This window comes from Sorex fumeus, unplaced genomic scaffold (genome assembly GCF_029834395.1).
Source record: "Sorex fumeus unplaced genomic scaffold, SorFum_2.1 ptg000021l, whole genome shotgun sequence".
NCBI classification, from domain to species: domain Eukaryota; kingdom Metazoa; phylum Chordata; class Mammalia; order Eulipotyphla; family Soricidae; genus Sorex; species Sorex fumeus.
Window position 1 is genome coordinate 11,143,667 of NW_026606078.1, and position 13,077 is coordinate 11,156,743.

Here is a 13,077-nt window from a genome sequence, read left to right on the forward strand (position 1 = left end):
CCATATGGGAAATCAGGGGATCAAACTAGGCCTGCTTCATGGAAGGCCAGGGCCTTACCCACTGAATTATAGCTTTAGTCCTCGAGGGTTTTGTGTTTCTGAAGGATAAATGAAGATCCAGGAGCATAGAGAACCAGCTCTTGATCGAGATTAGGATCAGAGCAGGGCGGTGGGGTTGCTTGACCCCAGGCCTCAGCTACTGATCACAGTGAGGGTGAGCACCAGGCCAGATCAGGAGGTTCTTACCCCACTTCCCCAGAGTCTGTGCCACTGTGCTCACTGCCAGCTGCTCCCAATGTAAACAGCTGCTGCACAGTAATAATCAGCCTCATCCTCAGCCTGGACTCCAGTGATGGTCAGGGTGGCCAGGTTGCCAGAGTTGGAGCCAGAGAAACGGTCAGGTATCCCTGAGGGCCGCTTGTTACTATTATAGATGACCAGCACAGGGCTCTGGCCTGGCTTCTGCTGGTACCAGGAAACATATTTGCCTCCAATATTATCTCCCGCACAAGTCATCTTGGCCTCCCCTCTCGGGCTCACAGATAATGAGGGCGGCTGATTCACCACATAGGAAGATACAGAACCTGCAAGAGAGAAGGAGAGGTCAGGAAAAGAGGAATCTCAGTCTACCAGATCCCAATTTTCATAATCTGTAGTAATTCTGTGGGACCCAACCCCCCACCCTCACCCCTCCTTCATGGTGATCGGAATCCTACCCCAGTGCCCTATTAAGCTCAAACTCAGGACAAGGAGGGTCCCAGAGCACTCTGCCTGGGGCTGCTGTGAGCCTGGACATATCACCTGTGCAGTGAGCCAGGAGGCCCAGGAGGAGCAGCATCCAGGCCATAGTGAGAGGCTGGGGTCCTGGCAACTGAGGCTGAACTCCTCCTGATCTTCTCTTATCCCCTCAGAGAGAGAGCTGCAGGCTATGCAAATAAGTCAGGCTCAGTGCTGCTGCTTGGGCTCTGTGTCTACAGAAAAGGGCCCAGACCCAAGGGGCACAGGAAGGGGGAGGGCTGGCCCAGCAGTCCTGACCTGCTGCTTAGTGATTTCTCCCTGACTATTTTGTTTCTCTGTTAACGGAATTTTGTCTGTTTAGGAGGTAGTTTAGGGCATTGACACATTGTGTTTTCAGAATAAATAATTTAATAAATGATAGGAAATATTTGTTTAAATTACAAAGATTTCACATTACGATATTTTTATAGTTGGTTTTGTTCACTTTTGGGGACATTCATACAATAATAACAATAAACTTTATTCCTTAATTCATGAAAAGGATAGAGAATTCTTCTTGTTACCAGATACCAAAGACATTAAAATATTAAACTGACTAGATAGTAAATATTCTCTGGACCATAAATATTTCAGATCCTGTGCCCCGAGAAATAATACATTGGGGAGGGTCATTCCCTATGCAAGACCTGCCCAGTTTGATACCTGTCACCACATTTTGTCCAAGACTGCTGTGTCAGAATTCTGGAGTATGGCCAGTTATGGCATGCACACACACACACACACACACACACACACACACACACACACACACAGATTTCACGTCCTAGGTGTCTTGCTTGAAAACAATTCTGCTTAGATTCCCAGCACTATGTGTTCCTGGACCAAGCATCATGGAGGACAGCCCTGGATTCCCCAAGCACCCTCCTAGTGACTGACTAATCTCTGACACCAATGGTTTCATCAGCATTACAGTTCCTTATGGCCTCCTTTGAATGCATCAAAGTTTCCCCTGTTCCCCACGATCCCCCAACCCTATTCACACCAAAGGCCCTGTTAGTTGCCACACAGCAAAGTTCAGATTCAAAAGGAGTCAAAGAAAAGAAGGAAGCAAGGCAGGGAGGGAGGGAGGAAGGAAGGAAGGAAGGAAGGAAGGAAGGAAGGAAGGCAAAGAAAGAGAAAAAATATGTTCATCACTGTCAGGTGATAGGAAAATAAATTCCTTTTCCCTATGTAAGAGGTTGATTACTAAACACCAGCACCCTGGACATTTACATTCTACTGAGTTAGACACCCTGTTGCCCTGACACACCCCAGGTCCATTGGACCCCATGGTTCTCTGCTGCCGCCTTGTGGTTAATCTGTGAAGTGAGAAGGAGTGGAAAGTCCTAGCAGAAACTAGGGGAGATTCAGATCACAGGGCTCAGGGGCTGAGTCAATATCTCTGGGAGCAACAGGGAGAAGGAGTGAGTATTTTCTCTGTGGATCCTGTGTTTCATGGGCTCAGTTTTCAGGGAAATTGAAAGTATTTTTAAAGACACTTATTAAATTGAATTGGAGGTTGATCCAATGACCCACTGCCCAGGCCCCAGAATTAGGCTTATGTATATCATGGACAGGCCATTGAGTTTGGATGGTTTTCACATTTGGAACTGAAGCTTTCTAATTTTTATATGATAGCCTAGAATGGTCGATAGAAAGCACAGGGGTAGGGTGTTGCCTTGCACATGGCTGGCCCGGCCAACCTGGGTTCAATTCCTCTGCCCCTCTCGAAGAGCCCTTCAAGCCACCGAGAGTATCTTCCCCACATGGCAAAGCCTGGCAAGCTACACATGATGTATTCATATGCCAATCATAGTAACCACAAGACTCACAATGGAGATGTTACTGGTGCCCGCTGGAGAAAATCGATGAACAACGGGAGGATAGTGCTACAGTGCTACAGACATAAAGGTATTCTCACTTAATAGATGAATAATGGTTCAAATGCAACTGTAGCTGCTGAGGATGAAACACATTTCTTTATAAAAAGCAGTGAGATATATAGTTACAAAACCATTCACGATTGAGTTTCAGTCATACAATGTTCCAACACCCATCCTTCCATCAGTGCATGTTTCCACCACCAATGTCACCAGTTTCCCTCCTGCACGCCTCTTCCACCTTTTATCCAAAGCTGTTCTATGCCAGTCACTTTCTCTCTGTTTGTCTGCCTGTCTCATTTCTTTTAGACACAGTGGTTTGCAACACTCTTACTGAAAAGGTATTGTGCATTTCTCTTTCTCTCCTTTCAGCACTTATTTTAGTTCAGAGTAATCATTCCAACAATCATTGTCAAAGTGGTCCCTTCTCTGTACTAACTTTACTCCCATCCCTTTTTGTGGCATGCTTTTTTCCATGAGCCATTTCCCCGGCTCTTATTTCTATGTCTTTGTGTATTAGTCACAGACTATATTGTTGTTTTTGACTTTTTACATCCCCAACTAGTGCCATTGTTCTATTTTTGTCTGTGTCCCATTGTCTGATTAACTCAGCATGATCCTCTCCATGTCTATCCATGTCTCAGCAAATTTTATGACTTTATTTCTCCTAAGAGTCATGTACTGTTCCATTATGTAGATGCATCAGGGTTTTTTCTAATCTTTTTTACTTTACAAATTTTATTTTATTTTTACAATGTTGTTCACAATACTTCAGCAGCAGTGCTGGCTGATGCAGCTGAAGCCAAGAAAAGCATTCGCAATGCCCACCTGTCTTTTGCCAACTACAAGACAAAGATGACTGCCCTCCGACATCCTGATGGATCTATCACATCTTCCAGACGGGCAATGGAGAAGATTATCCATGACTTATAATTGGATCTCCTCGATAGCCACGTCCACCTGACCACATACCAAATTCTGCGGGATGGATTTCTTTCCCAACGTTCTCCCTTTCGAAATCCCATGCGCCATGTCGTCGATAAAGATGCGAAGTCACCCTGCCCAGACAAGGTCAGACCTGAACACCTGAAGAACCTGTCATCAGTACTCATCAATACTCTGGCTCAGCTCTTCACACGTTTTCTGTCTGAATGCAATGAAAAACCTGCAGGACTGTACTACTGTACAAGAAGCGAGACATCTACTACATTGGCAACTATACCCGATCTGCCTGTTGTCCATCGTCTACAAGCTGTTCACTGGAGTCATCCTAAGTAGTATTGGCAGAGCACTAGATGAAGGACAACCATATGAGCAAGCCAGGTTCTGAAAAGGATTCAGCATGATTGACCATATCCACATGCTAACAAAGCTCATTGAGGTTTCTCAGGAGCTCAAGATTCTGCTCTGTCTGATGTTCATTGATGTAAAGAAGGCCTTTGATTCTGTTGAGACTGAATCGGTCATTGAAACCCTAAGCAAACAGGGTGTTCAAACTCAATACATCAGGATCCTCCATGAGCTGTATTAGGGATTCACTACCAGGATCTCACCATTCTACAAGGAAGTGATCATCCTTGTCATGAGAGGGGTTCGGCACAGTGAAACCATTTCACCGAAACTCTTCAGTGCCACCCTAGAGAACGTCATGCGATGACTGGAATGGGAAGAAATGGGAGTAAAGATAGATGGTTGGCAACTATACCACCTCCACTCACTGATGGCATCATTCTAATAACACCAAACATTAGCTAATGGCAGAAATGCTGGCTGACTTTGACCATGAGTGTGGAAAAGTCGGACTACTGCTGACTCTCAGGAAGACAGAGTTTATGAGAAACAGTCTCATTCCTGATGTTCCATTCGCTCTCAATGGAACGAATATCTCTGAATGCAACACTTGTGTGTACTTAGGTCGAGAAGTCAACATGTTGAATCACCTGGTACTTGAGTTGTGCAGGAGAAAGAGAGCGGCTTGAAACGCCTTCAGGAGCGTTGAAGAAATAGCTAAGAAAATGAAGAACCTCTGGCTCCGGGTATATCTCTTTGATTCCATTGTTCTTCCTGCATTATCATACGCCTCAGAGAACTGGGCCCTACGAAACAGGATGAGAACACTGTTCGGATCTCCCAAAGAGGAATCGAAAGAGCTATGCTTGGAGTATCACACTTCACTCAAATGAGAGAAAGAATCCAGAGTTCCGACCTGTGTCGATGATCAAAAATCTGGGACACTGTCTCATTTGCCAAGTTGTCGAAAATCAGATGGGCTGGACAGGGAATGTGATTTTGAGACGACCGTTGGACGAGAGCCATTACCAACTGGATTCCATGGGACATCCAAAGATTGTTGCCGCCCACCTATGAGATGGTCACACTTCTTCATCAAGACCCTGAACGATTGGTTTGAGGCTCTTCATGTTCCTAGAAAAAGTAGACGCCATTGTGTTACACTAGCACATGACAGGGACGAATGGAGACGTTACTGGCACCCACTCGAGCAAATCGATGAATTCCAGGATGTCAAGTGATCAAGTTGTTCATAATAAAGTAAAGTAAAAAGTAAAGGCCCTCCCGTTGATCATCGATTTGCTCGAGCGGGCCCAGTAACGTCTCCATTGGAGACTTTGTTGTTACTGCGTCTGGCATATCGAATACTCTCCGTAGCTTGCCGGGCTCTCCGAGAGGGGCGGAGGAATCGAACTCGGGTCGGCCATGTTGGCCACGTGTAAGGCGAACGCCCTACCCGCTGTGCTATTGGTTACATTAAAAATTCCAACACCAGGGCTTGCTGCTGTGAGCTACCCTGGCATTGAAATGGGCCAGACCAAAATACCACAATACTAAAATATATGTTAAGAGCATGGTCATGAACAAATGCTGTTATGATCCAATAACTAACAATAAGATTAGAACCCTGCTAGGGTTAGGAAAGAATAATCTGGCTTGAGCAATGTAGTCTGAGATCTATAGTGAGATGGCCAAGGAGAGCAATCGAGGAGAGCTTAATGTATCTCTTACTGTGTCCACACAAAATCATTACTATTATGAATGTTCATATGTTTGTTGGACTAAGGAGAGGAGAAAAACACCCATGAGATTCTGCTCTGGGTGGGTCGTCCTGCTGAATGAAAATCTGTCCTACAAGAAGCTTCCCCCAAGGGAAGCACTTTACCACTATTGATTGTGACCACACCCTGTGTAAGCCCCAATCCCTCATGCTTTGGGATTTAACTAAACTGTAAGAGGGGTTGGGGAAGAGTGTCTGAAATCTAAACCAGTCCCAAAGCAATGAAGACCTTTAATACAAAGGACTCATCTTAGGAACCCAGAACATCATTAAGATGCAGAATTCCCAGCATTTGAAGATAATGCAAAGGATTCCAAAGGAAAGAGGTAGCTGAACTCCAGAGGAGAGACTCCACTTGGTACAAGTTCAGGAGAAGAATAGCAGAAGGCCACCATCTGCTCCTAGCTCTTTTCCAACACAACCACCCTAGCAATAGACTTGTGGGTGGGGGTGGGCTGCAGTTTGGGAAAACTATATAAACGAACTTGGCAGAGGGAGACACATACTTGCTGCCCACATCTTCCTGCTTAATAAGAAGTGGACTTCACACTTAGGCTCATTTTTCTGTTCTGGGGAAATCATCCCTATATTTGTGGTTGGCATGTGCTCAGTCACTTGCCAATCTGGAGAAGACCGTGCTCTCTTTTAAGCATGAATTGTTGTCTTTATCCTTCCTTTCCTTTATTAACCCAATAAACTTGTTTTACTTCACTATTAATCATCTCTGAAAATTCTTTTCAGTAAAGGAAAAGCGATAAGCACCCCAAACCTGGGTTAGGTTAGGACTGATTTCCTTTCCTGAAAAAAACAATTTCTGGATCCAGACTGAGTCCACATTTCCCCTAGATATGGTGTGGCAGGGATCAACCAACAGGATAGGCAGAATAGGTGGACACCAGGTGCAGCTTGATGGGTGCTTTGTGAGGCTTGTGGACCATGAGTGTCCATGTCATGCATGGGCTCATCACAGACTTTCATGAGTCACGAATTGCTTAGGTTTCCCCAGTGATGGAGGTAAGTAGATGGGAGTGGCATATTTCCTTCTAGAGGTTGATGCCTCTCTCCCTACCTCTCATAAGACACCTATGGAATCAACTCACTCTTCTACTCATACGCTGGTGAGGGTTGAGTCTACCACTATCAACATAATCTTTGTAGGGATCTGGCTTATGAGGCCAGCTGTCTGGGGTAGAAGCATGGCACAGGTCATATGTGTTGATGAACGGGTTAATGTTGGATAACATTGTGTCGTTCTTGCTGCTCCCACATGGAGCTTAAAGCTCATTGAGCTATTCCCACAACAGCGACCCTGAGGCACACACAATTCCATCAAGCACTAATAATCCTATATTGCTATTCTTCTCCCTTTAAGTCACTTGTGTGATTGATTTAGCAATATCCTTTTCATATAGACACAGGAAGACAACTGATGCTATACTTTGTAACATGGGTGTTAATTGACTCCAAAATAATATTTATTCCTATGCATCCATATTTACTTGACTTAAGCCTCAGTTGCCTTAGATCTAGCGCTCCAAGAGCAGGATCCCGACCAAGGGACTGGATGGACCCAGCGCAAGCTGTGAGCTGCCCTGGCATCATAATGGGCCAGGTAAAGGAGGTTAAGGAGCATAATACTTATGTATAAGTAAGAGCATTGCCATGTAAAACTCTGTCATCACCGAAATAAAAGTAACTGAAGAAGGACCCTGCTGAGTTTAGGAAAGACGAACCTGGCCTGAGGACTGTGGTATGAAATATATGGTGACATGTCCCTAGGAAGAGCAAACCTTTAAGCATACTCTTACTGTGTTCATACAAAATGACGTTGCTAGAAATAATATAAGAAGTAAATTTGCTATGATTGTTTAAATAGATTATTAGCTGAGGAAAATAGGAAGCAGTACCTCCTGGTTGAAATCCTGCTCTTGAATTGATCTCGTAGTAATCTGGACTGCTGAACCCTCAAGTGAGATTATTGTCCTTGAGTTAATATCTTAAAGGAGTGACTTTACCTCTGGTTTGTTGGTATGATGATGTTCAACCCCACCTTTGTATATCCCAACCCTTCATGATTTCGATATAACTATGTTGTGAGGGGTATGAAGGGACAAGAAAGTTAGGACTAGAGGTTGGGGTCTAGATGTTGAAGATTAGAAAGTGGATGGTGAGATGTTGAAGACTAGAAGAGGAATTGGGACTTTGGGACTTTGGGATTTAGGGACTAAAAGGAAACTAGGATGATGGAACTATGATGATTTGGACTACGACCAAAACTCCGAATATGACTGCGCTGTGGCGGAGAGATCAGACTACGTGGGAGAAAGTACAGAAATAAACTGTCTACCAACCAGCCTGGTTCTGTTCCTGTTTCTCCATTCTCCTACTCCTTCATTCACCGTTGCCCAACATCTGGTCTCTGGAAATGGTTCATGGTCACCGAATGCTCTCGTCCCTATTTAGACAAAACTTTTTTTTTCCTTCTGGAAACACAAAGGGTAGGGATGTCTGGTAGCTCTCTCTCCAGCAGATAGGGAAGTTCACCCTTCTTCCCAGAAGTGTCTGTCAGGGTGTCAGACTGCTGCTTACACAAATTCTCTCCAAGTCAGATGATTTCCAACTGTTTTTGCAGCTACAAAATTAAAAAGATATGAATTATAACTATTATGAGCCCATTAAATTCACTTTGATCATTGATAGGTAATAGTTCTTGCATAATAATAGGAAGGAGTTAAGATTTCTGAGGGACATCATAGTGCAGAATTCATGTTTATGAGATGAAAGAATGTTTTCTTAAGATTCACATGAATGAATATCAGAACAGAACTGAAGAGGAATCCTGTTGCATTCTAGAAGAAAATAACATTGATGATAGATTTATGAACCAACTCATGATTACTCATGAAATTTTTAGTACATTTAGGTTGCTTTGATCCAGTTTTGCCTGCCTCTACTACTAATGATAGTCAATATGGAAGAGACTAACTTCACACTTAAGTTATTAAGTTTTATTAAAAGAAAATGAAACATTTTTATTTTTTGTTTTGTTTTGGAACCATACTCACTGGTTCTCAGGAACTATTCCTGGCTCTATGTCAGGAGTAATACTTGGAGGAGTTCAGTTGACTCGATGTAGTCCTGGACATTCAAACCTGAATTATCAGGGTGCAAGTCAGTAATCCAAATCCTTATATTACCTCTCTGGTCCCTAAAACTATTTTTACCTTTTAATTCATATTTTTTGGACAGAGTATGGCAGAAAAATAATGGGGGACAATGAATGAGAGACTTTGAGTATAAAAATGTATGAGTAGGGGCTGGCTAGTATAGAGGGTAGTGTGCTTGCCTTGCCTTTGGCCAACCCAGGTTTGATCCCTGGCATCCCATAGAGTCCCCTGAGCATTGCCAGCAGTAGTTCTTGATCACACATCTGGGTGTCATCCCTCCTCCAAAAATAAAGAAAAATGTATGAGAAGATCAAATACAGTAAATTGATCTGATATGCGAAAAAAGTTTTTCCCCTTTTTGTCCTTCAAAAAGAAGTGGGACCAAAAGGCAGTGGGGATGTTCGGGTAGGGAGGTTAAATGTATGAGAAGAATCATTCCAGAGTGGGTATCAAGTCATGGTGACATTTGTTTCCTATCCATATACATGAGAGAGTGACATGGAAGTTTCACAAACTTCTGATAAAAATTCTCAGCAATATACAAAAATCCAGGTATCATAAATCTCAGTGGTAATAAGTGAACAGGTGATGGTATCCCGTGCTTCTCCTTCCAAGGAGTCCTTCTCCAACACTGAAAGACCTGCAGTCTCATCAAAGGACAAGACAAAAGGGATAACAAGAAAGCCACCATGAGTCAGGGACCACTCAGAGTCAAAGGTTGTCCTTCTGGTGTCTGAATTCCCCTCATATACCTGGGGTGAGGAGTTGAAGTCACTACATCAGAAGGGGCTGAAGCTGCCCCACACACAGCTGGAGAGAATTTGGACCAGCAGGTGTTCACAAAAGTTGCAAACAAACAAACACTGTCCTCCCATTATTTATGGATTTGCTTGAGTGGACCCAGTAATGTCTCCATTTTGAGACTTATTGTTACTGTGTTTGGCATATTGAATACATCACAGGGAGCTTGCCAGGCTTTGCAGCGCTGGCGAGATACTCTCAGTAGCTTGCGGCTCTCCAAGAGGGGCGGAGGAATCAAACCCGGCTTGGCAGGACTGGCACGCAAGGCAAACGCCCTACTGCTGTGTTATTGCTCCAACCCGCACAAAAGTTGAGGAACTCAAAATATTGAATTGAAGAATTCAAAATATCGAGGGTTTAAAAGGTTTTATTTTTAATTTCATTTTAATTTTTTGGCCCTACTTGACTATGCTCAGGACTTAGTCCTATTCTACACTCAGGGATCACTCATGGTGGGGCCCAGGGGACCATGTGATAGTTGGGGATAAAACTAGGCCTGTTGCATGCAAGGCAAGGGTCTTACTCACTGAATTATTGCTCTAGTCCTTGAGGGTATTGTGTTTTTGAAGGATACATGAAGATCGAGGAGCATAGAGAACCACTCTTGTTTGAGATCATGATCAGAGCATGGAAGTTGCCTCTCTCCCAGGCCTCAGTTACTGAGCACAGTGAGGGTAAGCACCAGTCAAGAGCAGGAGGTTCTTACCCCACTTCCCCAGAGTCTGTCCTCTGTGCTCACTGCCAGCTGCCCCCAGTGCTATCAGCTGCTGCACAGTAATAGTTGGCCTCATCCTCAGCCTGGACTCCCGAGATGGTCAGGGTGGCCAGGTTGCCAGAGCTGGAGCCAGAGAAGCGATCAGAGATCCCTGAGGGACGGTTTTTATTACTGTAGATGACCAGCACCGGGGCCTGGCCTGGCTTTTGCTAGTACCAGGAAACATATGTGCCTCCAATGTTTTTTCCACTACAGGTTATCTTGGCCTCCCCTCCCGGGCTCACAGATAATGAGGGTGGCTGATTCACCTCATACGAAGATACAGAACCTGCAAGAGAGAAGGAGAGGTTAGGAAAAGGGGAATCTCAGTTTGCCAGATTCAAGTTTTCATAATCTGTAGTAATTCTGTGGGAACTCCTCCGACCTCCATCAGGGTGATGGGCATCGTACATACCAGTGTCCTGCTGAGCTCAGACTAGACAAAGATGCCCCAGACCACTGAGCCAGGGCTGCTGTGAGCCTGGACATATCACCTGTGCAGTGAGCCAGGAGGCCCAGGGGCAGTGGGGTCCAGGCCATGGTGATGGGCTGGGATCCTGGCACCTGATGCTCAGCTCGTCCTGGTCCCTTCTTATCCCCTCAGGAGAGAGCTGCTGGCTATGCAAATCAGCCAGGCTCAGGGATGCTGCCTATGGTCCATCACTGCAGAAAAAGGCCGAGTCCCAAGGGATACAGGGAGGATGCAGCTGGCCCTGTAGTGCCCACCTGCTTCTTAGTTGCTCCTCCCTGAAATTTTGTGGTTTTCTGTATGTTATGGGAACTTTGCTTACTTAGGTGTTGGCTTAGGGCATTAACTCAGTATGTTTTCAGATAAGCAATTTGATATATATGGTATGAAATATTGGCTAAAATTACAAGGATATCTCATTAAATATTTTTATAGTTGTTTTCCTACAGTTTTGGGGAAAATCATGAAATAATAAATATCACCTTTATTGCTGGATTCAAGGAAGGAATACAGGATCCTTCTTGTTGCTAGATACCAAAGGAGATGAAAATGTTCAAAGACTAGATAGTAAATATTCTCTGGACTAAAAATATTTCAGATCCTGTGGCTGGATAGATAACACACAATGAGGAGAGTGATTCCCTATGCCAGGCCTGCCCAGGTTTGATCCCTGTCATTAGGTACTGTCCCCATACTCCATCAGGAACTATGCAAAAGTGCAAAGTCAGAATTCCTGAATATAGCTAGGTTTGGTGCATGCACTCACACTCACACTGACACAGAAAAACACACACACACAGATTTCATATCTTCGGTGCCTTGCATGAAGACAATTCTGCTTAGATTCCTGGGAACATTATGTGTTCCTGGACCCAGCATCACTGAGGACAGCCCCGGACTCCCCACAGCACCCTCCTAGTGGCTGACTAATCTCTGACACCACGTGGTTTGATCAGCATCACAGTCCCCCTGGGGGCACCTTAGAATGCATCACAGTTTCCCCATCTCCCAATGACCCCCACCCCCTTACCCTGCAGGCCCTGTCACTTGCCACACAACAAAGTTCAAATTCTCTAGGAGTCAATCCAAAGTTTACGGACTGTGACCCCAATGATCAGAATTCAGTTGTGGGGAGGCTTAAGAGTCTGTATCTTTTTTCAAAGAAATTGGCAATTTCTGTAAGAGGAAGGAAGGAAAGAATGAAAAAAAAATGAAGGAAGGAAAGAAACAAAAAAACAAAGAAAAAAGAAAGAGAATGTGAAAAAATTGCTTATCAGTGTCAGGTGATAGGAAAATCAATATTTTTTCCTTTGGTATGGGTTGGTTAATAAACACCAGCATCCTAGACATTTACATTCTACTGATTTAGACCCTCTGTTGCCCTGACCCACTTCAGCTCCATTGGATGCCATGATTCTCTGCTGCTCCCTGGTGGTCAGGACAGACTGACTCCTGGCCCAATTCTGGAGTACAAATAGGGTTGGGTGGCTACAGGGTCAAGGACCTGGTGCTGGAGGGAAGGGAGCTGGTTCCTTGGGTTTCTCGGTGTTGCCTCCACCCTGACACCTGCTCTGAGTGGGCAAGGAGCTGCTCAGAGTTTGTTCTCAGAGGAGCAGCAGCGCTGGTGCCCAGGGAGCTGACAGACTTGATGATCCTGAGTCTGCCCTGTAGGAGTTATGGTGAATGGGCCACTAGCCCATTTGCATCGGATGACCATTGAGGAGGAATAAACCATGTGCGCTTAGAGTCCCGTAGGTGCCCTGTCCTGATACTGGCACCAGACTGTTGGAAGAGAAATGGACACCCACTACAGAGATTGATGGATGATCTCTTGGTGGTTAGTAATCATAAGGAAATATCTCACCATATGAGCCATTAACCAATTGAATTGAGCAGACTATTTTCTCAACTATTTTTTGTTACATATATCGATAGCCTTTATTCTTTATTTTATTGAATCACAATGAGATAGTTATAAGAATTCCTGTTTGGGTTACAATCATACAATTATCAAACACCCATGCCTCCACCAGTGCACATTTCCCACCACCAATCTCCTCAGTATACCCCACCTTTCCCACCCTTCTCCAGCCTCTGTGTCAGACAAATTCCCCCTACTCTCTCGAATTTTGGGGATTATGGTTTGCAATGCAGATACT

General features: G+C 44.5%; 1 pseudogene and 1 gene segment (V, D, J or C); both read right to left on the reverse strand.

Moving 5' to 3' along the window:
- Positions 1-276: 276 nt before the first annotated feature.
- On the reverse strand, positions 277-847 carry LOC130022831 (immunoglobulin lambda variable 3-1-like). The segment is given in 2 exon segments: positions 277-584; positions 802-847. Coding segments are annotated over 2 exon segments (354 nt in total).
- A 9,583-nt stretch (positions 848-10,430) lies between these two features.
- LOC130022832 (immunoglobulin lambda variable 3-25-like) lies at positions 10,431-10,989 on the reverse strand (annotated as a pseudogene).
- Positions 10,990-13,077: the final 2,088 nt, after the last annotated feature.